Here is a 25,699-nt window from a genome sequence, read left to right on the forward strand (position 1 = left end):
CATAAGCACACGCTTAAGTGCCTTCCGGAATCAGGACGTATATAAATCTCTCTCTAAAAAGCTTGATGTTTAAAGGTTAATTTGCCTTAAAAAAAAAAAAGAATATCCTTAAAAAGGAATCAGTTGTACTTCTGTGTAGATAAAGTCTATTTTATAGACTACAGTCTATTTCGTTTAATGTTTAAAAACAAAGAAATTGATTTTTTTAAAATCTATATGACTAGAGAGTGCATGAAGAATGGTCTCCAGTATTACCAAACCCAAAACATACAAAAACCATTATCAGGTCCTCAAAAATCATGAGATTAAAAAAAAATCTTCCAATTTGAAACTAAAGAAATAATAAATCTGGGATTTTTTTTATTTGCCTTTTGAGCCCTTAGGATACATATTCAAGCTTTCCTCTGCAAGCACAAGGGCTAGAAATTTACTTTTTTAATGGAAGCTAAGATTCTTCATGCAACCACAGGATTCCAGGAGCTGGGTTTACAAAACACCAAATATTGATAAAATCAAGAGACTTGGCAATACTGCTGAGGGTTCTTTGGGAAAAACCTGAAGAGACAGAAGCCAGTTATTTCAAACTGAAGGCCCCAATCTGTTCTGTGAGTGCAGATCCATTTACTTATGTAGAGCCCCACTGAACAATTTGCAGGATCAAGGCCTAAATTTACAATTTTGCCCTTTTCTCTTCCCATACTGGAGTTTTGGCTTCTCTGGTTTTTGCCACCAGCTTGTGTGAAAATGTTAACGTCATTTAAATTTGGGGCCCAGTTCTGAAGCCACTGGGGCCTACTTATGCAAGTAAAGGCTGCAGGATTGGGCCTGTAATTTGCTGTGCCGAACAAACATTGGGTCGCTTTGTACTCTCCATTACTCTGGTGCAAATCTACAGTAATTTCATTTACTTCGATTGAGTTAGTCTGGATTTACATTAGTGAAAAGGAAAGCAGATTTTGGCCCACTGATTATAATTTAGATTTTTCTGAAATCACTGCCATGTCATTCTTACAATTAAAAAAGATTTGAGAATCAGAAATGGTCTTTATAATTTTGAGCATCCACTTCATGACTACCCAACATTTCTTACTGAGCCAAAATTTGAGGCAGTTTGAGTACACTCCTTGTAGAACTGATCTTTTCTGTAAACAATATGTAGTATTTGTAGTGCACCACAAATTGTGGCCTAGGAATTTCAGCCTTTCTATTCTTCAGCTCCATATGCTAAAGGAAGGTCAGAGTGGTAAATTATCACAGCTTTCCCAAAGAACTGGACCAGTTATGTAAGTCAGTCACAGGTAGCTCTTCAAATAGCCATGGGAATTTGAATAATTTAGAACTCTTTCCGGAACACTTCTTGATTGAAAAGAAAAAAGAATTTTCACTGACTGTTTGTTGGCTGTACAGGACAGACTGTTTCAGTCCCAATCCGCTTCAGCCTTGGAAATAGCATGCTAGATTGGGTGTGTGGGCGCACTATACCAACTGTGTTTCTCCAACACAGAAGATATTGAGCTACTTCTAAAGCTATTTTTATTCTGATGAACCGCTGAACATAATTTGAACATGTGCCAAAATATTTCTAAACTATTTCTTCCATATCTTGAAATGTGCAGTTTTAATTTAGAATGTCATTTGAATACTTAGAAATTTCTGGGAAGCCGTTTGATAACACTGAATCCAACAGAATGACACTAAATATATTATGAATACCTTGACTTTGTGCAGGACCATTTGGGTCCAATCCTGCAAACACTTCCTATCATACCTATTCCCACTGAGGATAATGGGACTGCTTATGGTAAGATAGCAAAACACCTAATAGTAAGCATTTTCATAAATAGGCCCTTAGATATTTTTCAGTTCTCTAGCAGCAATTTGTTCTACCTCCAGTCCCAACACTTTTAACCATCAAAGTGTTGCCGATCATTCCTTAGTATCTTTAGGACTCTTAACAGATTCCAAATATGCAATGTTTTATACATCTTTGAGAACTAAAATGTACATTTTGTAACTGAAATATATGGCTATCACTGTTTAGCAATATCAGTGAATGCAAAGCATTCAGATTTGTGCATAAGGCTGCAATATAAATAGCTAAATAAAAACAACCACATCACTATAATTTGTCTAAAAAATTAGCATAGATGGAATCACTTAAAAAAAAAGCAAAAATTTACTTTAAAAAAATTGGCCACAATGAGGAATACAGACAATGTGTCCTGTATTCTTACTACATCACTCAGGATTACTTGCTACTATCATGGAAGTTTAATCAATAGCAAGTATTTTAAGGTACCCAAAATAATCAAGTGATATCTACTGACCCACAATAACATATCAATCTCTTCATCATATATTCACATGATTTAAAATGCTATTGCTTTCTTCCCCCCCCTCCACATAACAACAATAAAAGGCACCACAGATGCATTAAGTATTTTTAAGAAATAATTTTTCAAATGCAATAAATTTACCAATGCAATAAATTTAGAAATGTTTGTGATCTTTTTCAATTGTTCTCTGCTATTATATAAGATTTCTTTAAGATCCCGTTTTCTTCATTTCCACTCCTTGTACAACTCTCTCTCCCCCCTCTCCCCGCTTGCTCTCTCTGTCTCATTTGACAGGCAAATTTGCAGACATTGCCTGAGGATAACAACCTCGTTTGACAGTCAATTAACCGTGAATAGTCAAAGCCAAGGCAGTTTGCATTACATAAATGGAAAATTAGATTCTTTTTTCCCAAGAAACAAAACCCTCTCCTTAAGACACTGCAATAGACAACTTAGTATCAAAACTTCTAATCACGTCTTTCCCAAACCCCTTGGAGACATTTAGCAATCAGTAAAAGGTGGTTTCATTTAATTTGTATAATGTAATTTTTGTAAATGTATTATACATTTTGTGTAGAGATCATTATCATGGAGATAATATAAATGTTGGCATAGATGTCATAAAACACCTTTAATGTCTTTCTGACAGATATTAAAAGCAATAAGCTGTGATCCTTTTTAATGGAAGGTTTCAAAGAGAACATTTCAATTATTGTCATTTTATGCTTTTCCAGCCTGTTTCATTGTGTAACCTGATATATTTCTGAAATTTCTGCTGAAATATGCCCAGCAATTAATAATCTTATTGCTATTAATGTCACTGTTTCCCCCCTATTTGCATTTTTCTTAGTTATATCTACTTGGAATTGTTTTTATCTTTACCCTTGCACTAAATATTCAGACATTTGATTATGAATTTAAGTCTCTGTCTGCTTATCCTCTACACTTTCCTGAGCATACCTGCTATATCTCGCCAGAAGTCTCCTCCTGAAGGCTCTTCTGTGATGAAAAAATTATGCTCTTTGTTCTTATCTAAAATAAAAAACAAATGCAACACTTAAAATGCTTTCAGTAGCAGGAAATAGCATACCCAAGACAACAGTAGACTCCAACAAAAATAGATATCTAATATTCAAACACACACTCAGATGTGTTTTGGATGTGAATGAATATAATGTTAAATTGCCATCAAAGAGACTATTAGAATGTTTTTTTTCTTAATTGAAATCATGGAAGTGATTTATTTTTGTTTAAGTCATGTTATAGAGAACAAAGTGATACAACCCACAGAGCTGTGGTTTTGGTGATTGGATCGATTTTAGAAAAAGAAAATATATTTGTCTTTACCTGAAAAGTTGCTGTCCTCTTTTGTAGCCAAAATGACTTGGTTACCTTCCTTGCTTTTCTGATTCTACAGGAATAAAAATAATTAAAGACACAAAATCAATATCTAGAGACAATCATATGCAGATATACAATCCCAGGCAAATACAAAGTCAGCAGAAAAAGGGCATCAATAGAAGTGACTATTGTGGAATCCCCCATGACATTATCTTTGATGATTGCCTTTTTGGAAACCTTATAAACCTTGTACAGGTCCAATATGTTACTAGCTCTTATACACAACTTCTACTTTGTGTGTTTGTGGGGTGGTGAAGGGGTAATGGAGATTGGAGGTGTGCAGGTTGGCCTGGATTATTTTCTTCCTTGAGCTAATTTGCCATTGGTAGATTTAACTGAACAGGAGCTATCAGAAAGGACCTAACTCTATCATCCACTGAAAACAACTTACTGTAAGGCGCCATTCTGTACTGGCAGGGAGTAAGACAAGATGACCTAATAAATCTTCTACACCTCTTGACTTCTAGTACTAACATTTAAATACAGAATGAAGCCCCCAAACTCTCCTATGGACGGTCTGAATTATGTCTAAATTGCTCTATGTTTTTAAAAACACCGTTAAGGCCTTCAAGTGGCCCATTTGTAGGAAACAAAAATATTCTTTGGGGAAGGATGTAACCTTTGGAGCAGATCGCTCTTCCCTACTTCTGTTTTAGGGGGGCGATTTCTCCACTTTACACACCGAAATCTACTGTAAGGAAGAGAAATAACCCTCTACATTTAGTCTGAATTCAAGAACAATTGGGCCGATTTGTATGAACCACCCTGCATATTTTATTTCTGTGGGGAACGCGAGCGATCCATCTTCCTTACGCATATGGAACCGATTCAGCCTAAAGGTGCATTTCAATAATAATAATTAGCTTGAAGGAGCCTAAAGGGGATATTTACATCTTTGTAGGAGGGCTGCTCCTCCAGTGATGGATGGTGCACTGGGCTGCTGCTGCTGCTAGTCCCCCCTTTCGGGGGGCCAGGGGGAGGAGGATGCAGCTCTGCATTGGTGTCCCCTAGTTTCTCCTCTTGCTGCTGCCTGGAGGAGTTGATGGGGAAGAGGCCAGTAGCAGCAGCCCGGTCCCTGCTGCCTCCTCCTTTCTCCGTCAGCCCCCGGCTCTGGAGGTACCGGCTGCTCCCCCCTAGGGCGTCCACCCCTGGGTCCCCCTCCTGCTCCTCCTCCTCCTCCGGCTGCTTGTGCCCCTCCACATCCACCTCCTGCTCTTCCTCCTCGTCCTCGTCCTCCTCTTCCTCGCTGCTCTCCTCGCTGGGGTAGCTGCAGCTGGTGCCGCCGGGGGAGAGGAGGCGGTGCGGGGGCTGGGGCGGCGGCGGGTGGCGCTCGCAGCCCGGCTCCTCCTGCAGCAGCAGCAGCGGGGAGGCCGGGTGGTGGGGCCCGCTGCTGGCCCCGTGCAGCTTGGCCAGGCTCTCCGAGTCCTCCTTGCCCCCCACGGGCCGGAAGGCGCTGGAGTGGTGGTAGCCGCTGCCCGCCTTGCGGCCGGCCTGCCCCTCCAGCAGGTGGGGATGGCGAGCCGGCACCCTGCCCCCGCCGCCCGCCTCCGCCGCGGGGGACGCGGCGTCCCCGCCGCCAGGGGGCGCCTCGAAGAGCGGGTCCCTGCCGCTGCCGGCGCCGCTGGCCGGGGGAGCGGCCGCGGCCGGGGGGGTGCCCAGCCCGGCGGCCGCCGCCTCGCCGCTGGGCTCGGCCAGGTCCAGGAAGGCCTGGCGCAGCAGGCTGGGGCTGTCGCCCAGGGAGCAGCTGAGGGCGCTGGGCGGCTGCGGCGGCGGCTGCAGGTAGGTGGGCACCGGCAGGCCGCCGGGGGCGCGGGGCGGCCAGAACATGCAGAAGGGCGGGTAGAAGGCGGCTTCCTTGCGGCCGGGCCAGAAGAGGCCCGAGAGGCCGCCGGCCGCCTTGTGGGCCTCGCCCGCCGCGCCCTCCTCCTTCTTGTGGCAGAGGCTGAAGGCGGCGGCGGGGAAGCCGTAGGGGTGCGGGAAGAGGCCGCCGCAGCCGGGCAGCTTGTGCAGCACGCCGCCGAAGGAGCCCTTGCTGGGCACCGGGATGACCGGGTAGCTCCGCTGGCTCTTGCCGCCGCCCTCCAGCTCCTCGTCCTCCTCGAAGCGCGCCCGCTTCTGCTGCAGCTCCGGCGGCGGCGCCCCCAGCAGGTGCGGGCTCAGCAGCCCGCCGCCCACCACCGCGGCCGCCGCCTTGACCGAGCCCAGCGGGTGGCACTGGGCGGCCGCCGCCGCGCCGGGCTGGGACGGGGCGGACGGCAGGGCCCGCTTGCGGCTCCCGCCGTTGAACATGGCCTTGACGTCCTCCCAGGCGAAGACCAGCTCGTCCTGGGGGGTCTTGTCCGTCAGCTTGAGGTGGCGGCGCCAGGAGTTGAAGTTGGCGGCGTCGGGCTGCGTGTACTTGGCCTCCGGCGTGCGGTGGGAGTGGAAGATGAACTTGTTGGGCGAGAAGTACATGCTGCAGTAGCTGCACTTGATGCACTTGGCCCGGGAGCTGTTGTAGCGGGCCGGGATGAAGCTGCCCCGGCAGCCCCAGGCGCACTCGTGAGACACGTCGAAGGCGAAGTTGTCCGGCAGCTTAGGGGGCCGGTTCTCCCCCAGGAAGGACTTGCAGAGCCGCTCCGCCTCCCGCTTGGTGATCATGCCGCAGCGGCGGGAAGAGATGGGCATGGCCCCGGCCCGCCGCAGGATCTCCAGCTGCACCGGGGTGCACTGCACGCAGGTGATGCCCAGCGCCACCCTCCTGTTGTGGATCTCGTTGTAGCTGAAGTTCTTCAGCAGGGTGTTGGAGATCTGCGCCAGGCACAGCCGCTCCTGGCCGTCGATCACCAAAGACACGATGGGGATCCCGTACAAAATCACCTGGCCCACTTGGTTAGGCTTCATGCTGGCGTGGCTGGCTCTCTGCTGGCTCATGGAGTCCGGCTGGTAGGTGTTGGAGGGGGAGGAGAGCAGGATGTCCGTAGGTCCTGGCCGGGGGCTTGTCGCCATCTCTTCAGCGCTCAGCCTCGGGAGTCTTCTGTGGCCCACTGGAAGAGAAAAGAACATGGGTCTGCTGGGGATGGGACAATGGAGCGAGGAAAGGCAAAAATCACACCTTTCAGAGGCAGTCCCCAGAACATTTGTCCTACTGTATTATATACCCGCCATCGCGGGCCAACCCGCAACCCAACCGAAGTCCCACACTTGAGTTTCTTCTGCCAGGGTCTGGGACAGACTTTGGTCTATTTACAAGTGAATCGGACTGAGGAAAGTTAAACCTTTTGTTAAAAAACGTGGACGCGGAAAGGTTATCAGACCTGACAAGCGCTTATACACTTATTCCAGTCTAACAAGCGCTGTAAAAGTACAAACGTGACATCTAAAAATGGGAGAGACAAGGTAGGAAATATCTTTTATTAGACCAACTTTTGGGAAAGATATTACCTCATTCACCTTGTCTCATGTCCTGGGACCAACAGGGCTAAAACACCACATCTAAAAAAGTCATTTCATATGCTATGATTGTTTTCTGCATTCCTACCATACCTAGCACATCTATTGACTTCAGTGGGAGTTCTGAATGGCAAAGAATCTTAAAATGTATTTATCCCAAAACGTATTTAATATGACTCGATTGTCCTTAGTACCAGGTTTAATTCACAATTTTGAATCGGAAGTTTAAATAATTTTCTAACATGAAACGAAATCCACATCACCAACGTATTCCAGTGAGTGGTGGTATTTTTGCAGTATAAAATCTTCAGTCGCAAAAAAGAAAAATTTGGAAAGCTTCTAAAACAAAACGGAAATATTGTAGTTAATTTTGGCGCATCAAATGTTAAAACTATATTATCTACTGTTTGATCAACAGGATGAATCTGGATCGTCATTCCTGAGACCCAAATACTCCTAAATAGAAGAAGGTGTTTATGATTTGAAACCATTTTCAAATGTTTACCTATTACTGTGTTGACATTAGAAAAGCAATGGGTGCGTAAAGAATGTTACTGAGAAGTGATTTAAGAATTCGACAAGGTTTCAAGGAAGCTACCCACCCACCTACGCACCAATTACCACCCACCATCAGCAGAAAATATTGAATTGATTACTTCCGCTTTCTCTGGATGCTATCGGGACGTTTCCTCTATCTTCAAAAGGTTGATAATGCCATCTTTTCAAACGCATACATTCCAATATCATCTCAGGTTAGGAGAATAGTCAATTCTTTAATTGCATCAGTTAAGAATATTTTCAAAGCAAATAATAGTTACAATTCATTCTAAAGCCTTATTTTATCAAACCAAACAACAGAAACGCCTATGGGCAAAACAACTGGGGTTTTTTTTAACCTCTTTTTTTTAAAAAACACACCATCCTCTCTCCCAAGAAAGCACTGGGTAATAACTGAGATAATCAAAGGCTACATCAGTTGCTTAAAATTGTCCTTCTGCGACCATCTCAACCTTATCGTTTATATTTAATAAGTTGCAGGTCATATTTATCTCTGATTTGAAAGATCATAATACAATTCTAATTCTGCCTTTGTTTCATATGACATTGTTACTATTTCACAATATTGCTTTCTCTGATTCTCAGCTTTCATTAGACGGGTGGCCTTCAGGACTGCTGAACAAACCTAGACACGTTCAAACAAGACAGGAACCAAGCTTGTCACCTGGGATGGATCACATACAATATCTCCGGCGGAGAGATAGTTACTTAATAGGCAATAGCAGCAAAGAGTCCTGTGGCACCTTATAGACTAACAGACGTATTGGAGCATGAGCTTTCGTGGGTGAATACCCACTTCGTCGGATGCACCCACGAAAGCTCATGCTCCAATACGTCTGTTAGTCTATAAGGTGCCACAGGACTCTTGGCTCCTTTTACAGTTCCAGACTAACGCGGCTACCCCTCTGATACTTAATAGGCAATGTGAGACAACAGTTATACCTCGTTCCCCTACACAAACTCTTCAAATAGCTCCCTCATTGACCAGCTAAGATTCTTATCCTCTCAGCTACTATGCTGACTTTTACACAGCCATAGACACGGACCTGAATGAGATTAAGTCCAGCTAGACTTTCCTGGTATGATTTTTCAAGGGTTTTGTGGACCAGGCGTTGTTTAAACCAGTGGAAATGATTTAGAAATCATTTCCCCAATCTTCCCCCTTCTCTCCTCCCCTGCCACAGAGGGAGTGGGGGGAAGCCATATATCAATACTGGTGAAAGATGTCAATAAGATTTAAAAAGGCAATTGGAAGAAAGTAAAAGTTTTGCTCAAGCAAACATCCTATAAAAGGTCCCCAGCACCCTCCCTTTCCCCAATTAATTTAATGTATAACCTGCCTGTCCCTCCCCTCTACACCCATACACACACCCTGAACTTTATGCAGAAAATCTGACCAGAGCTAACATTGACCCGAACAGGCAGCGAGGATGAAATATTTACCTCCTCAAGCACGGTGTTCTTTACATATGTGTCCTCCTGACCGGCTTCCAGGGGGGGGGGGGGACTCAAAAAGGAGGAAAGGGGGGGGGGAGAAGAGGGAAGAGATATCAAAGCATGTCCTCAAATCAAGCAGGCAAAGAGTCTCGCAAGGTTTCTTCCGCTCATAGGCAGGGCTGTCCTCTGTGTTAATGATAGCGGAGAATGACGGTTGCAGATGGCGAGCCGGATCAGTCCCCCTCAGCCCCTGCTCTACGCGTGCGAACGGGTCGGCGCCCAGCCCCAGGTGGAGCGCTCGCTGGAGCGCCTTCCCCTCTGTCTCCGAACTCCAGGCGGACCGAAAGGACGACACCCAGTGGGCACGGTGACGTCACCGGCTCCCAGGCACTCCGCATCCAGGGGCTGGCAGGCTGCACCGAGAGCCCTCTCGGCAGGCGGAGAACGACCGGCAGCGCCCTGACCTCGCCGGCGCCTTGAATGGGGGCTTAAATTGGGGGCTCAGAGGCGCCCCGGTGCAGCCACGCGTGGCGACCTGCCAGGGCCCCAACCCTGGCAGAACGAGGCATTTCTTTTCCCAGGATTCATGGCAAAAGAGGGTCTGTTGTCACCCGATAATGTAATAGCCTCACCGTGCAATCCATTCTGATTAGACACCGCAGCAGCTCTTACAGCCCACCTCCCGCTGCTTCCCCAACAGGTGGAGATGGTGGGGGGAGACGCCTCCCCTCACCCCCACACAGTATGGAGACGTTTTTAAAATTACATCAGAGGACCGATCCCGAGACCCTTACTCCCTTTTTGCCCGAATAGCAGCATCGAGCCCTGTGGATAATTCCCCTCTAACCCGCTTCTCAAACGTACTTCGAAGAAAACCTGCAAAAAGCCTACGCCATGCAGACTACTCCCGCCTAATGTTGGTTGAGTATAAAATAAGTCTGTGGATTGCCTTGTGTTTAAAACAGTTGCATTGTCCAAATGGGTAGCGAGGTGACCTGTCTGAGCTGGAGATGTCGCGGGTTGTCTTGAAAAGGGAATTTCGATGGGAAAGGATCCACATTTAAAATGACCATAACAAGAATAAATAATCCCTTTTGCGCGATTCTTTAAGTAGCAAATCGACGACTCTTTATATCGTGGCAAAACATTTGAACGTAATTTTGTGTATGTATGGTTCCTAGAGCCAGCGCCTCGGGCCCCCAACAAGCGATTAGGGCCCAGTGGTACTTGGCAGTGTACAAACAAGCTCAATGGCAGATTTGCCTAAAGAGAGATTTGAATAAAGAGCGCAGGATATTAATCTGTTGTCAATATATTTGCCCCTTAACTGGCCAGAAGTTAGGGGGAAGTATTACACACGTTTTACCAGAGAGGGAAGAGCGTTGAAAGTTTAAATGACATTTAACTTGTAACTACAACTGTTTAAATGTTTTTGAGTGTTTTAAGCCTTAGCCCTGCCAAGAAATTGGGGGCGGAGGGGAGTCAATTGGAGGATAAAAGCTACAGTTTTGGAAACATTTTGGTTCGAAGAATGAGGATTGCATGACATAGGTGCAATGTAACTTTTCTAACAGCCGACTCCGATAGGCTCAGGCGCAAGAACTAAAGAACAAACGCAATGGACAGTAATAAAAATGTGGCGCCCCAAGCAAACTAAACATTCTAATGCAAGCAGCACAGACATATTGAAACCCAACTTCACGAAGGCTTGTCGTGAAAATGTCCAAAGGAGACGTATTTTTTTTTGCACAAAATTGGCAAAAGAAATGAAGAAACGAATATGAAGTAGGTCTTAAACAAGATAGTAAAGTTTGCACTTGTATTTGTCAAGCAGATAATCAACGCTTTGAACTTCCTGACAAAAATAAAGACGCTGGCATTATTTTCGGCATATCGCACGGAAAATATTCGATCTAACTACCCACGATTTATTCCTCCTCATCCAATTATAAGTAATTTCCACGCCTAATCTTGACACACACACACACCCCCTCCCTTTCTTTTGACTTTAAGGAACTTCTCAAGATTTCGAAATATTTCTCCCCCTTTCCTTCCTGTAGCTTTCCAAGAATGCCTGGCTATAGCTTAGCTAATGTTTTGATCTCCTTGATAAATGCAGATGTGAGCATGAAAAGCTGTATGCTATGAAAGATCAGCAGAGGTATCCTTGCGTTGTATGAACAATCGTTCATATGTAGCAGGTCTTCAACACTTCTTCAAAGTAGAAACATTAGAGCAAACACCTGATGCCCCCTCCCTCCACACACACACACCTTAGATTTGACAAGATCTGTGTTTGGACTGACCAGGTTTCAACTTTGTATTGATAGCAACCGGAGAGGAGAAGGGGCTTTCCCATTCTAAAGTTTGTCAGGTCCTTGCTAGTAGTGAAAACCTACAGACTTCAAGGCAAAAATCGAATAGCATCTGGCAAACAGATCCAGCTCAGATCCGTTTAAACAGCAGGATGGATCTAGGGCCAAGGGATTGGGTATTTCTAAATATTCCTTAGATTATTTTTTAAAGATTTTTTTTAAAAGATCAGGGGAAACATGGGAAACCTTTCCGCGTGGTTGTTAATCCCGAAAATGCGTTTTATAAAGGATCCAGTGCATGCTAAAGCGAGCTGCAGTTTTCCTTTTCCACTCTTAGCATCATTTACCAACAGATATTCCAGAAATATTGAAAACTCTTTTTAATCTTTACCTAGACAGCTAACTTGCAGAGCCCTTACAACGCCTGATCCTCGCTAAAACTTTGAAATGCAAAAGCCTGTCTTTATTACTACTTCTGTCACCTTTTATTAAATCCTGCTAGCCCGTACACAGCAATTGTCACACAGGGACCTCCCCGCCCCCCCCCCCCTTTCTGATTCTCTTCCATATCGGAGCGTGCTGCTTTCATGTGAGCAATAGCTGTAAGCCTCAGATTGGTGACATTTTAATCAATGCTTCCTAGCCAGACTGACATGAATTTTACACTTCAAAACTCTCCTCCGCGAGCTAATTGATTCAAATTGTTTTATTGGTTAAACCAGTGTCACACATTGTATGATCTATTACCACGCCACGGAGAAATTTCCTCTCCTGTCTTCACTAAATTGGTATTTGATTCGTATATGGTACAGATAGGAAAGGAGCGTTATATATAAATACAGGTATGTATGTGTCTGTATTACATATTTGTTCGCTCGCTCTCGCTCTCTGTGTGTGTGTGTGTATATATATAAGTGTTTATTACATAGATTATATATCTAAAATGCACATATCAGGTAAAATATTTAAGAACAACGCCTCTTTGAACAAAAGTAAGAAGAATCACAAAAATATGAGATCCAGTTTAAGGCCTTTCATCCTCAGGAGAGCCAAATCATTTTGGATTTTAGTATTATTTTTGGTGATTTCTTAGACTGGCTTGTCTATATCTGAAAATTGAGTTATTTAGATTGATATTCTAACAGTACATTCATAGTCAAAACTGCATATATTTCCTCAAGTGTGTTGGAGCCTGTTTGTGAACAGGGTTTGACAGTAAATTAAAATAGTTTACCTAAAATAACTTCAGAAGAAACCTCTGTCTTTCAGATGCTCGAAGGAGATCTAATTGTAAGGAAATGCAGAGATGGAGATAAACTTGTGCTCATCCTATCTCGTGCCTAGGTTTTGCAGCACATACTGAATAAATACACATTCATTTCAATGCCTGGGGATACAAAGCCCCAATTCCCATTAAGGCTAATGGGTGTTAGGCCTGTAAATCCCAACAATCAAGAGGAAAATCTCGTACATAATTTGTCAGATCGGCCACAGTTTAGACTCCCGATTGCTAGAGTCTCGGCTTCAACTTTTTGTGTTCCTTTGGTCTTGTTGGTTCCAAGTTAGATCATTACTTAAAGACGTTTCACTTTATTTTGGGCCTGGACGCTATTCTGCAACAGCACAGAAAGGAGGGAAATACTCCTATAGAAATGCATGTAAATTCACATGTTATCAGGATGCCACCAGTGCATGTGTGTAAACACATTTGGACAGCTTTTCAGATTGGCAATACCTTTAACCAACAAAGCTCCCCCATGAGCTAAATAATACAACAGGAAATACATATTGAAAAGAGTCTAATTCCGAAAGAGCCTTAGCCAGCCTTTTATATTTAGCGTCTTATATTTTTAAAGAAGATTTTTAAACGTGTTTTTGTTTTGCTCGGTAGATTGTAATAGCTTCTCTGGAGCCCTTGGGTAACACTTTAGGGCTCCATCGGGTAATGCTAATGCAGGAGCAACTGGTTCTGAAATCCATTGAAGTTTTCCCTATTTAAGCATGGAGCTGCGGATTCACTTCGTAATTTACACCAGTGTACACATTAGAAGTAACTGCTCTTAAATCAGCGGAGTAACGCCAGGGTAAAACTGGCATACGTGAGAGGAGAATTGCCCAATAATGCCTATTTAAGAAGCATGGCGAGGCGTCCTATTAACCGCGCGGAGCCTTTTAGCCACAATCCAGATTTGTTTGTGGAAAACCTTGTGAAAAGAACCGATGGTGATTCGTGCAGTACGCAACGCAACGTGGCTGTTGTGGATTTGCACTGAAAAGAACTATTCACTATCCAGACAGGCCTCGCTCAGACGTGGCCTGCTAACGGGCTGGAAGAGCTACAGAGTGGGCTTTGCACTGGCTAACAGATTCGCTTTCTATGGGGAGCGTCTCTATCATTTAATTATGCAGCCAAGCAGACTGTAGGTAAAGAGATCCGCTCTCTGACCAAGGAGCTCTACCTTCTGGTCTCACTTATACCGGTGCAAATCCGGAGTAACATCGGGGAGTCTGGATTTACACCGGTGTAACAGAGCAAATCTGGAGTCATTCACCGTCAATTGCCACCTTAAATGGCTTATTTTATAACGAAGGACCAGGGGTCACCTCTGAAGAAGGACTTGAAAGGAACCGTGGGCAAACTTCTTCTATCAGATGTGGACAGAGAAAGTCACTCTCTCGCTTGGGCTGCGCCTCCCCCCCCCTTCCCCTTTTCTGCGTAATAATCTGTATATAGCGATCGCTCCTGATTCAAATAGAAGTGATTCCTGTTCCTTGAGGAATGGCTGATTTGAAAGCAACTGTAGAGAAAGGGGAAAGTACCATTGATCCAGCTCAACCCTTCATGTTTACTCCACATCAACCCTCCCTTACAGCTTTTATTTACTCCAGCAGCGTTAATTCTACCAGCCATGGCACGAGGAACAAGGTTACCTTGCTGCATTTAAAAGCCACAAAGAAAACTAACCATTGTGCACATTCATTATGCGCGCCCCACCCCCATCCCAATGAAACTTGCAGCTATAAGTAATAGGCACACAAGGTGTAATTTCAATTTGAAATAGATTCATGTACTGAAGCATGATTTTTAAAATGACTGATAATGATGTTATGTTGGGACTTTTTGTTTACACGGAAGCCCTCTTTAATAGTTGAATTTAAAAAAAAAAACCATATTATTGTTATTTTAATCGGAAAGCAAAGGGGGCATTTGGAATTGAGATGGTCCCATCTGGAAAACCCCGGAGCTCATTTAGATCACATCACTTCAGGCTTTTGTCTCTGCTCCTGAATAACCTCCTAGCTAGACACAACAAAAGGGCAGAGATCTAGGTGGAGTTTTCACTGGCAAAAGACGCGTCTAAAAGATGCAGCTATAATCAGAATCACGGGGAAAGAGGCACAACACGGTCTCTTTCTACTGACACTTTAAAGGCAGTGGGAGAGTTTAGGGAACTGATATTTCTGTGGATGTTAATAGGTCTTCAGTAGGAGGAAGACCCCAGCAACTGCTGACTGCACGTATGGGAGAGGGAATTAATTTAAACGGTATCTTTTGTTTGAGGCAGGTCTTTTAACTTCACAGTTAAATATGATTCAAGTCATCGAAGGCAGAGATTGTCATTATTCAAGATATTTGCAAACCTTTGTAAGCATATCCGAATAGTTCCACTGTAGGCATATTAAAGTGGTATCATAGCAATCAACATTAAACCTGCGGTGTTGGAATTGTATTAAAAGGTGCAATCTGTTATCTTAATGCTTAGTACGAGAAATTACACTCTAGGAATAGATTCTTTCTAGGTATCTCTTCTTACGCTTTTTGGGACCATTATATCTTAAAAACTCAACTGTCCTTATTTCTATAGCTTTGTCCTGCCTATAGAAGTTAATATAGTGGGGGAGGGGGAAGCAACTGCAGATTTAGACATTGGTGAATTGACCTCCAGAAAATAAACCTCGGCTATTGATTTTTAAAAATGTATAAATTAAACCATTCTTTGAAAATCTGAAACCAGAAACATGTTTGTTTCAAGTTATTTAAAAGAGAAACAAACTGTTACAATTGAAAATGAGGCCTTAACCAACTGGGGTTGGAGGAAAAGCAAGACCAAACTTTTTAAGAAAACATGGTGTGATCATCTGAAAACTCAATGCTGGTAAATAATTAAATTTTGCATCTTTTAGAACCAAGTAACCTTGGGTGTCTTAGAAGCAAATTGTACAAACAGGCAATTAAGAAGAGCACTGAGAGTTTCAGAGGAGATATAATGAACCAACTTTAATTACTATCTTGAAATTAAAAATGTAATATACAGATTTAAATTTATTTTCACCTAAATTGTGTATAAAATTATATGGCTTTTTTTCCAGGCTAAGAAACGAATTGCCACCAAGCCTGCTACTAAAAAGTCTGAAGTACTTTCCAAACCCAGTTCCCAGACACACAGTAATAATGATACATTTATCATTACTGATGACCACCCACTGGTTTATTATTGCTTTGTTACAACTATTACAATCAAGAGATTTCTTTATTTACTGTTAACATTCACTTAAAGCTGAATGTTAATGACTCTTCTGAATTCACCAAAGAGAGTTTTCTGTTATATTTCAGGAGTACTTACGTTTTCTGTTTCAGAAATGGAAAATCGTAGCATAATAGAAGGCGGAGCGCTGGGCGAATGTGTTGCTCTTGTTTTGGTATTTAAAGGGATATTTTAAAGGATTTGTCAGCTCAGATTTTCCACAGAGTTGCAAAAGGGTTAGCATAATGCACATACTTGGCTGTAGCTAATTATGTAAGTATTTTATTACAGGAGATTCATTCATTATTGATAAATGTTTGCAGTAACTTCCTGCTTTGTAGAGTTGTATTTTACGAGGAATAAACAACCTATGGGTACCATGTTTGTTTAGCTTTTACGCTCCTCCATAATTTGATAGTTCATGTTACCCACTTATGGGTCTGTTAAGTCACAATTTGACTCTCATCCATCAAATGTAAGTTCTTTACTGTTCCATTACCATATTTTCCCCTCACTGTCATGATTATGTTAAAAGTTAATTTGTCAGGGACCCTATTATACTATAGGGACATTTTCCCCAAAGATTTTGTAATATAATGGATTATAGATCACAACTGGACTGCCCATGTTTTGGAAGGAGTTGATTAGAAACCACAATGATATCTGTGCAACAAGCATGCAGCTCGCTTAATGAAGATATTATGCTATACTAGTATAGAGATGTCATTCCTAAAGGCAATGCTACAACCATATTATGAGGGTTTGTGGCAACATGAGTGTTTTTTATTCTTTGTTTTTATATCAACGGGTTATTTCTTAGACCTCAAAGTCATTTTACAAACACAAGGTAAAATCTGCTCCATACAACATGCTTCACTTTTGTTCCCAAGTGTAGATTCACACGTCAGAAAATATTGCTCCCTTATAAACTCTCACACATACACAGGCTTGTGACTGGCTGACTTCTGCCTCTTCTCCTCCACACACACTGATTTTTTTCAGGCCTTTCTCCATTTAAATACAGATTCAAATTGCCTATCAAAGAGGAAGGTTGCTTTTTATTTTAAAGAAAACGGTCCAAGGTCTGCAAGTCAGCCGTTCGAGTGAGAGAGTCTGGAAATGAATTTACATGCGAAATGTACTGGGATGAAATGGAATGGGCAGAACTACTTTACAACCCACAACAACGCAGCAGGCCTGGTTTGGATCAAGTTGGGCTCCGTTTTCAGCCGGCCTTATGCTTTCAAATGTTAAGGCCCAAAAGGGGCTGTGGGGAGCGGGGGGAGATACGATGTAGTCTCATCTGATTAACATACCGAGAGAACCCACCCGAGGCGGATAATTTCAAGTTGTAAGAAGTACTTGGGATAGGCTAAGGAGGGGGTGCTATCCCTAAGAGCAATGGGGAAAGTTGGCTGTTGAGCAAAGGGACGGCTGTGGGTGCTGAAAGGACAGCTCCTTACCCTGCCGCTGCAATGCGAGTAGCTCCGGATACACAAGATGTAGACCCCAGCGCTGCTTCAGAGGGAATGGCGAGCGATACTCCCTGCCCCTAATTATCCTCCTGGAATGAGCCCAGTCTTTTCCTGTCCGTAAAACCTCTCTCAGCAGCCAAGCGAGATGGTTCCCTTCAGCAGACCCCACGCTTTGGCCCCGCTTACAGCCAGCAAAAGCCTCTTTCTCCCCTTGCGCTTGGCATCAGTTATTTATGACCAGTGTTAATTAGTCACGGGAAAAAAAAAAACCCCAAGAAGAGAGAAATGAAGCGTTTAAATGCACCTGTAAGTAACAAACGCACGTAGCTCCTGTTCCTATTACTCCTGATCTCTCCTCTCTCTGCACCGCCCCAAACTTGCCAGGAGAGAGCCAGGCAGACACTAGTTGAAGATTCACTGACTGCCCCCAGGCTGAGCGCGGCATTTCTCACTGGAGCTGCTGACTGGAGCTTTCGGGAAAGCCCTTGTAAAGGCGTTTTGTTTTTGTTGCAGGTGACACCAGAGCCCTGTAATCAAAGATTAATTGCCTTAATCAAATAGACCCACTCTCCGCCATGGAGGCTTGAGCAACAAACGACACCCCATCACGCCAGTCATTATTTGTGCCTTTAAAAAAAGAAACCGCACTAAAATCAAATAATTATGATCATAACCGACTCATCAGTTAGAGCGTCGCCTTTCAAGAGAGGGAGAGGTTTCGCGGCTTGTGCCAATGAGGCGTTTTAAGGGAGCCTGTTTCAAATCAGCCGCCTCTCCAGCCAGGGAGGGGAGGGGAGGGGAGGCAGAGGGCTGCTGCTTACCTGTTAGACTCCGCTGCCCGGGAACGTCGCTCCAGCGGCTGTGACAAGCGCCTGGCAGGGACAATACCACTAGGCATCAGCGCTGGCACAGGAACAAGGGCCAGGTCGGACCCGAGTCCCCCCCGCTCATCCCCCTGGCCGCTCTGCTCTTCACAGCGCCGGGAAGTTTTTAGGAGCGCGTTTCCTCTGCCTCTCTCCCCCTCCTGCGGCTGGGGATCGCGGACGCCTTCTAACAGCCAGGCAGCGCATTGCAAGCCGCAGGCAAATCGCCCTCTCCCAAGCCAGTACCCCCCCCCCCGACCCCACACAGGAGCTGCTCGGGGTGCCCCTCTGGGACCGGCCGCTCCGCTCTCCGGGGCTGGGCTCCGCCGTCGCCTCTGCAGCTTGTGAAGGCAGCGACTCGGCTGATTGACGGGGCTGGCTGCGAAAGGCAGCCCCAAGGGCGAGTGTCCCAAGCCGGCTGCCCGCGCACGGGCGAGTTCAAAGCTCCTAGACACAGTAAGGAAGGAGGGCAAAGCTCCCCTTCCCCAGGCCTGCCCGACCTCATCTCCCCCCGCCAAGCCCCCTAACTCATCCTCCTTCTCCTCCAACCCCCTCTCCCAGCTTTCACTGCCCCCCCGTATCCCTATCCTCGCCCTGCCCCCAAAACCCCTCCGCCTCCCCACACCCTAGTCCCGTCCTCTTCCCAATTTCCCGACCAGCCCCCTCCCCTCTCCCTAGTTTAAGTGAATAAAGAAGTTAAACGCACAGATTCCCCACCACGTTAGCAATCCTAAAGGGGGGCTGGGCTGGGAGTCTCGGCAGACCCCTTGGCAACACTCGCCCTACAAACGATCCCTCTGTGGGGCTAGACTTGAACTAGGCTTATTTTTCCTTCAAACGAGCACCCCCATCGACCCCCACGAATAACTCTCGGAAGAGCCCAGGCACCGGGTTGCCCAAACTGCAGTGGTCTTGGAGCCACCACCTCAACTCCTCGCTAGGAATACGTCTCTCCCATCACATTTCTCGTGGCAAGAACAACTCAAAAGTCCCCCGCCCCAACTTTCCAGCCTCCTGCGCGTCTATCAAGCACGGCTTGCATGCGGAGCGGCGTTCATCCCCGCTCCCCGCCTAGGAAAGAGCCGAGCAATCATTAAGCGTTTTATTTCCCCCCAAAGTCGCGTTTTTCATCCGAAGAATTGATTTACAATATCTTTTCCCTTTCCTAATAAACAGCTCCCATAGATTATTTGACGCGCAGAAGAAGGCGGCTGCTTAAAAAACAAAAAGCCATAGCCCTAATGAGTTCAATTACAATGTGGTAAACACATTGCCTCTACGCTTTAATTAAGCCTGCTGTCCAATTTTAACTCATTAGTAATTCATTAAGAGAACAGCTTTTAGCTGGCTGAAAGGAAAAGCACCACGCAGCCTGTGCAGTTACACACATACCCAAAGGTATTCTGGTAACGTCGCCGTTTAGTGAGTTGATAGCAGACAAAAGGAAATATTTTGCTACGCGATTGTTCCCGTAATTAGAGAACATTGACCCACGGAAACTCGCTCCGGTGCAGAATTCGACTGGCGCCGCTCCTTGACTACCCTTTGCCACCAAATGAGACGTTTATACCTTTGTCCAAAACCAGGATTCACCTGTTGTTGCTTCAAAAGCATAGCCCCTCTTGCGTGGCAGGGGAATAATCTCAGCAGGGCAGGGTGTCTTCCACATCAAGGGGGACGGGGAGCTGTAGGGGGGTGGGGCAGAATCAGGCCCACCGTTTGCAACGCGAGCATTGCGGGTGCGGGAGATCCTGGAAATGAAATTGTCCGGAAAGGGCTTATACATAAAAAGGACTCCTACTTTCTTCGTGTGCTTTGGGAAATCTTCTCCAAATTACGAAGTAGGAAGTAAAGGCGTGCGGGGTAACCCCTTCCTAAAACAAGTGTTTAGGTGTATAATAAACAACACCCACTCTGCAATGCATTTAGTGTTGCCTTTCGGGAATAGATCTTTCTGCAGACACCCGCCCCCCCCCCCCCCCCCAGAGTTTAGATTGTTCAGAGCCCTTCATAACTTTAATCTAAAAATCTAGATATATTTAGCTATAGATAAATGCAGATGTGGATATTAGTTATGGATAGATCTAGACAGATAATCTAAATGTATCCAGATCTATCTATGTTCCTGCTTGCTTGTTCTTGGTATGGTTTATTTCATTTTAATTGTGCCTGGGTAAATCTGTAGCTCATTTGGTTAGAAATCCGTTTGTTTCCTGTTGCTAGAACAGACTCTAATTTGAAGTGATTTGATCACAGAAATGTACAATTGCAACCTCTTTTTTTTTATCCTGGGGGACCTAAATATATCATCTGTTTATTGTGCTTTAATCAATGATAGGTTTGCAGCCAAAGAGCAATATACTGATGTCTTGTTAAAAAATGAAGAAGGCATTTACTGACAGACAGGATTAGTTCCATTTAAAACGTATCTGGAACAAGAAATGGGGGAAACTGACCCAGCGCAACGTTTGGTCTTGTGCAGGGAGACATGAATCTGCTTAATACAGGACCCGATCCTGCATTCCAGATTCTTGTTGAGTTGAAGGGGAGTTTGGGGAATAGATGGAGGATCGCCTGGTGAGTTTCTATAAGGGAGATTAACGTCAGGGTTTTCACAAGCTGATCTAAACTGCCTACTTCACTACCTCCTCATATAGAGTTTGCTACAATGACTGTACTTCTTATAGTTCATATATATATATTCGCAGTATCTGTACTGCGTATATATATACAGTATATGTATGCAACACACGCTGAGCAGCCTTTGAACTGGATACAAACTAAAATGGCACATCCCCACCATATCACCTCCAAGACGTTGCTTTCTCTAACGACAGCCGCCTCGATGCGCTCTGTTTCAAACGGATTCGAGCAACCAGCCAGTATGGAAGAGGAGAGGAAGTTTAGCAACTGGTTGGTAAACTTCAGGCACGCTGCAAGTTCAAATGACAGCTGCGCTCAATCTCTCTTCTTGTGGATACTTGTGGGGTCTAATTCTGCAGCCCCTTTTTTGGGGGGGGGCTGTAGTGCTGGATCGTATCCTTGGGGGTCAGAGTGAACATCCCTTAGGCTAAAATAGATGTATATTATTTTGCCTATATGATCAATTTGCACCCCTATCCCCCTTGGAATTCACAGAAAGCAGTTCAGCCTTCAAAGGACAGTATGATTTCACATCTTAGGCAATTAATACTCCAGCAACCTGTCTGTATTATTATTATTGCTTATATGAACGCTCTGTAAATAAGATGTCCACGCACTGACAGTAAGGTCCACATTGAAGCAGCGAAAGGCAAAGCTCTTTAGAGAACTAGCTAACTTGTTTTGACAGTTACCCAAAGCGCTCAGCCCCTTGCTGTCTCTCTTATTGACAGCACCCTGGATCCTGGACATCCGGCAATTAATTGGCACTGGATCCCACTCCTAGCTCTAGATTCTAATCGGAATGGAATCTGGAGTCTATAATGCGGTTTGTTAGTACTCTTTAGCGTGTGAGCTCCTTTTCCAGCTGTTCTACAGCAGAAACAAGATCCTCAGCACCATAAGCGTTTGACGCAATTGTTATTTTTGTCGCTGGTTTAGCATGCTGCACATTTCAGGAAGGAGGCATGTTGCCCTGGGTGGCTTTCCAGCCGCAGCATAGCATGTTGGCCAGTTTACACAGGACTATTTGCTGTTTAAACAGCAAGGTGTTTTACTTGGACATATGAGTTCAGCTTCTTGATGAACCTAGAACGGTGCTTAGAAAAAATCAGAACTGGATCCCACTGAAAGAAGTGGCAAAACTCCCAGGGATGAACAAGCACTTAAACTGCATTCATAATAACAAATACTTATTATCCAGCAGCACCCAGATGTGCCACTCCGAGATCTAGGCCCCACTGTGCATAGGTGCTTTATTGATCTAAATCCAATGTGAATCTTTCCCTCAATCTCTGCAACAATATCCAAAGTCCTAAACAGGAACATAGGAATTGCTAAACTGGATCAGGCCCGAGGTCCATCTAGTCTAGTGTTTTTCAAACTGGGTACACATACCCCTAGGGGTGCATGAGCTCTCCTCAGGGGGTACCCAATAACAATCCTGTGATGGCAGACAACACATTTTATTTAGAGGTTTTGAAACTGTGGGGGTGCACGCCCTTAGGAGGGCATGGAGGAATGTTGGGGGGGAAGGGGTGACATCACCAGGGGCTCAGGCCAGCCCCATGCCACCTTCACCCCCTGACTCACCTCAGCCTGTCTGGGGTGGGGGATGAAACAAAAATTGGAACTCAAAGCGGGGGCTCAGCTCAAAAAGTTTGAATTTTTGAACTCCAATGTGTTCCCCTCCCCAGACAGGCTGGGTGTCCTGCTGAGGTGAGTCAGGGGGTGGAGGTAGCACTCCCTCCTCGAGGCCCAGACACACAGGGCTGGCCAGAACTGCTTGGTGCTGCTGCCCTTCCCCCCAGTCTTCCTCCATGCCCCCCTAAAGGGGCATGCCCCACAGTTTGAAAACCTCTAGAAGCTGTTGCTAAAAGGAAGCAGAAATCGGGGGTGGGGGGGAAGAAGCACATGACCCCACTTGTCACCTCTGTCTATCTCAGATGGGGGTACATGGTAGACTACATTATTTGGTAAGGGGTACGCAGCCAAAAACCACTGATCATCTAGTCCAATATCCATTCCCCACTAGTGGCCAGCACCGGATGCTTCAGAGGAAGGTGCAAGAAATCCTGCAGAACGCAGTTCTGGGATAACCTGCCCATAGGGAAAGTTCCAATACTTATGCTCCCAAATCATGCCGGTGCTTTGGAAAATCCTATCTATTGTTTCCAATCTCGTTAACAACAGCCATCCATTGGTGCGGAGAGGAGAGAGAGAAGAGAAGGTTTCAAGCCCATTCCTAAAAAGTGATCTCAGTCATTCTGGTTGGTAGTTTTGCTGAGGCTGGCATACATTTATCCACAACAATTACACCGCTCCCTTGACTTTTTCAAATCACTCATCTGAAACGTAGGAGTGAATGATCGCTTTGCTTCTCTTGTTGAAATCAATGATGTTAAAAACAGTCTTGTGGGCTGAGGCTCAGGTTGATATTGTTCTTCTTCAAGCAGTATTGAGAGTGATTCTGGGTATGTTTCAAAAGGCTGACTCCCTAGACCAGCAATAATTCGAATTGTGTGATCTATATAGGAATTAGAGCTGGCGCTCCCTTGTATATGGGGGTAGGATCCAATGCCCATTGAAGCCAATGGAAAGACTCTCATTAGGTATGGGTCAGGCTGTGGGAGACAAATCTACCTTTCCTCCTTACCCCCCAGTGTCCCCTCTACCTTGGAATTCATTCTTGCTTTGGTCTGAAATAGCTACAATCTGTTGACCTTCATCCCATCTCTTTGAACAGGGCATGGGCGAGGACTGAGATGTTTACTTTCCCACCAAGGGACTGGAAGGACAGAGATTGATGATTTGCCAATATGTATCTGGTTGGTGCAATATGTGAGACTAGCTGCTGCTTTTGGTTTAGAGTTATGGACAATATTGTTAATTGATTGGGCACCTAGAACTAAATTTTGCTTGCCTGGCTCATGTGAATAGTCTCATTCACTTCAATGGGGCTACTGATGTAAGTAGGGTGAGCAGGATTTGGCCCATAGAAAGTAATCACACCTCTGATGTATCCTGAAAGTAGTCTGTATGAGAGAGGTGTGGTCTAATGGCATGAATACACAAATGGGCACCAGGAAATCCGGAGTTCTTCTCTCATCTCTACCACTGAACTGCTGCGTGGCCTTGGAGAAAGTCATCTAGGCAAATTTTTCAAAGGTGAGTGCTTAAAAAGTTAGTTTCTTAAATAAAAACTTGGAGAAGTTTTTAGGAATTTCATATCGCAAGTTATCTATCCAGCTATCTATCCTGAGTACCTGTGAAAATCAAGCCATCTTGATTTAGGATCCCAAATATGGATTTAGGAACCTAACTTTAGACACCCAAGTTTGAAAAATTTGGTCTTTCTCTTTCTATGCCTCAGCCTCCATATCTGTAAAATGGTGATAATAAAATTTTATCTAGTGGTATCTCACAGGAGTATTAGGAGAAATAGTTACTATTTGTAAGGAATATTGAAGCTGGAAAGTGCTAAATACTTTGGTGAAAAATATTGATACTACTAGTTCCTAAAGAGTATCCCAGCCATTGAACTTTATATATGTCTTTGGGTACTGAAGCACATGTATGATGTATTGGATCAACCAGGGTTTGGATATACTGTACTGGCAATGCAGAAGCAGAACGCAGTGGGAGAAACATGCACTTTTCTTTTAATTTAATGTCTTGACTTGTGGTACAATTGAAAATAAATAGGCAAAAGTACCATTAACATGCAATAGAGAATGAGACACCCAACTGATAATAAAAAATAAAAATAGGGACCTAGTATTATTCTACGGACTATTTCATGTCCATTGAAGTTAATGGAAAGACTCTCATTGACTTCGGTGGAGCTGGATCAGATCCATGTATCCATGCTATTCCTCTGAGCCATTCTAGTGAATATTGGAAATGTGTGTTAATAGATAATATGGTGATAGGTGCTATATAAAATCAAGATAGATAGAACCATTTGCTCTCATGAAACTCAATGGCTCACTATGATTGATGGATGATTGATTGAAGTCAATCAGTCTGTCTCTTTAGCAGAGCGATTGAGATTTAGGGGTCGATTGTGGCAGATAGCCACAGCCCCACATTGAGGGTGGTGCTGAGCAGCATTGGCCCGGTGGGAGCGCTGGAAGCATTATGGTCTCTGGCAGTCACAATGCCTCCGGCAGCTCCTCAGGAGCACTGGGGAAGGACACCTGCTGTACCAGCCTCATGAGGTTGCAGTGTCTGCTCCGCTCTGTGCTGGGTCCACTTTCCCCTTTTCTCAGCTTCTTTGCAAAGGCAACAGCAGCACTGGCCCCCTATGGAGTTCTCACCTTCTCTGAATGCAAGGATGTTTGCCAAGCCTGGGCCCGATGCAGGAGGAGCAGGGTATTATTATGTATTATTTGTGTTACAGAGGCATGGAGAAACCCTTGTCATGGACTAGCCACTGTGCTAGGTGCTGTACAAACACAGAACAAGAAGACAGTCCCTGCCCCAAGGGGCTCACAATCTAAGTAAGAGACAGGAGATGGATATAGATGAATGAGGAAAGGAGACAATATTGATCAGCATGATAGGCAGTGATCTCTGCACACTAGCAGCCTAACTGTGTTTTTACACCTCTCCTGCCCATGTGCATTTATGCAGGGCTGGGCACAGGGTAGCTTTTGAAAACAGTTGTTGATCCATATAAAAAAATCATAGTAATTTTCAGGGTGAGTTGGTAAT

General features: G+C 44.7%; 1 protein-coding gene across 1 annotated transcript in view; it reads right to left on the minus strand.

Moving 5' to 3' along the window:
- SKOR2 (SKI family transcriptional corepressor 2) overlaps nt 1-6,725 on the minus strand; it is a 32,672-nt gene extending 25,947 nt beyond the window's left edge. Inside the window, exons 1-3 of the mRNA XM_065406619.1 lie at nt 4,629-6,725; nt 3,684-3,747; nt 3,297-3,368 (exon numbers count right to left, since the gene is read on the minus strand). Of these exons, the coding sequence (XP_065262691.1) occupies nt 3,297-3,368; nt 3,684-3,747; nt 4,629-6,725 (2,233 nt within the window). The remainder of the gene's footprint in view (nt 1-3,296; nt 3,369-3,683; nt 3,748-4,628) is intronic.
- Between the last annotated feature and the right edge of the window lie 18,974 nt (nt 6,726-25,699).

Source organism: Emys orbicularis, chromosome 6 (assembly GCF_028017835.1).
Source record: "Emys orbicularis isolate rEmyOrb1 chromosome 6, rEmyOrb1.hap1, whole genome shotgun sequence".
Classification (NCBI taxonomy): domain Eukaryota; kingdom Metazoa; phylum Chordata; order Testudines; family Emydidae; genus Emys; species Emys orbicularis.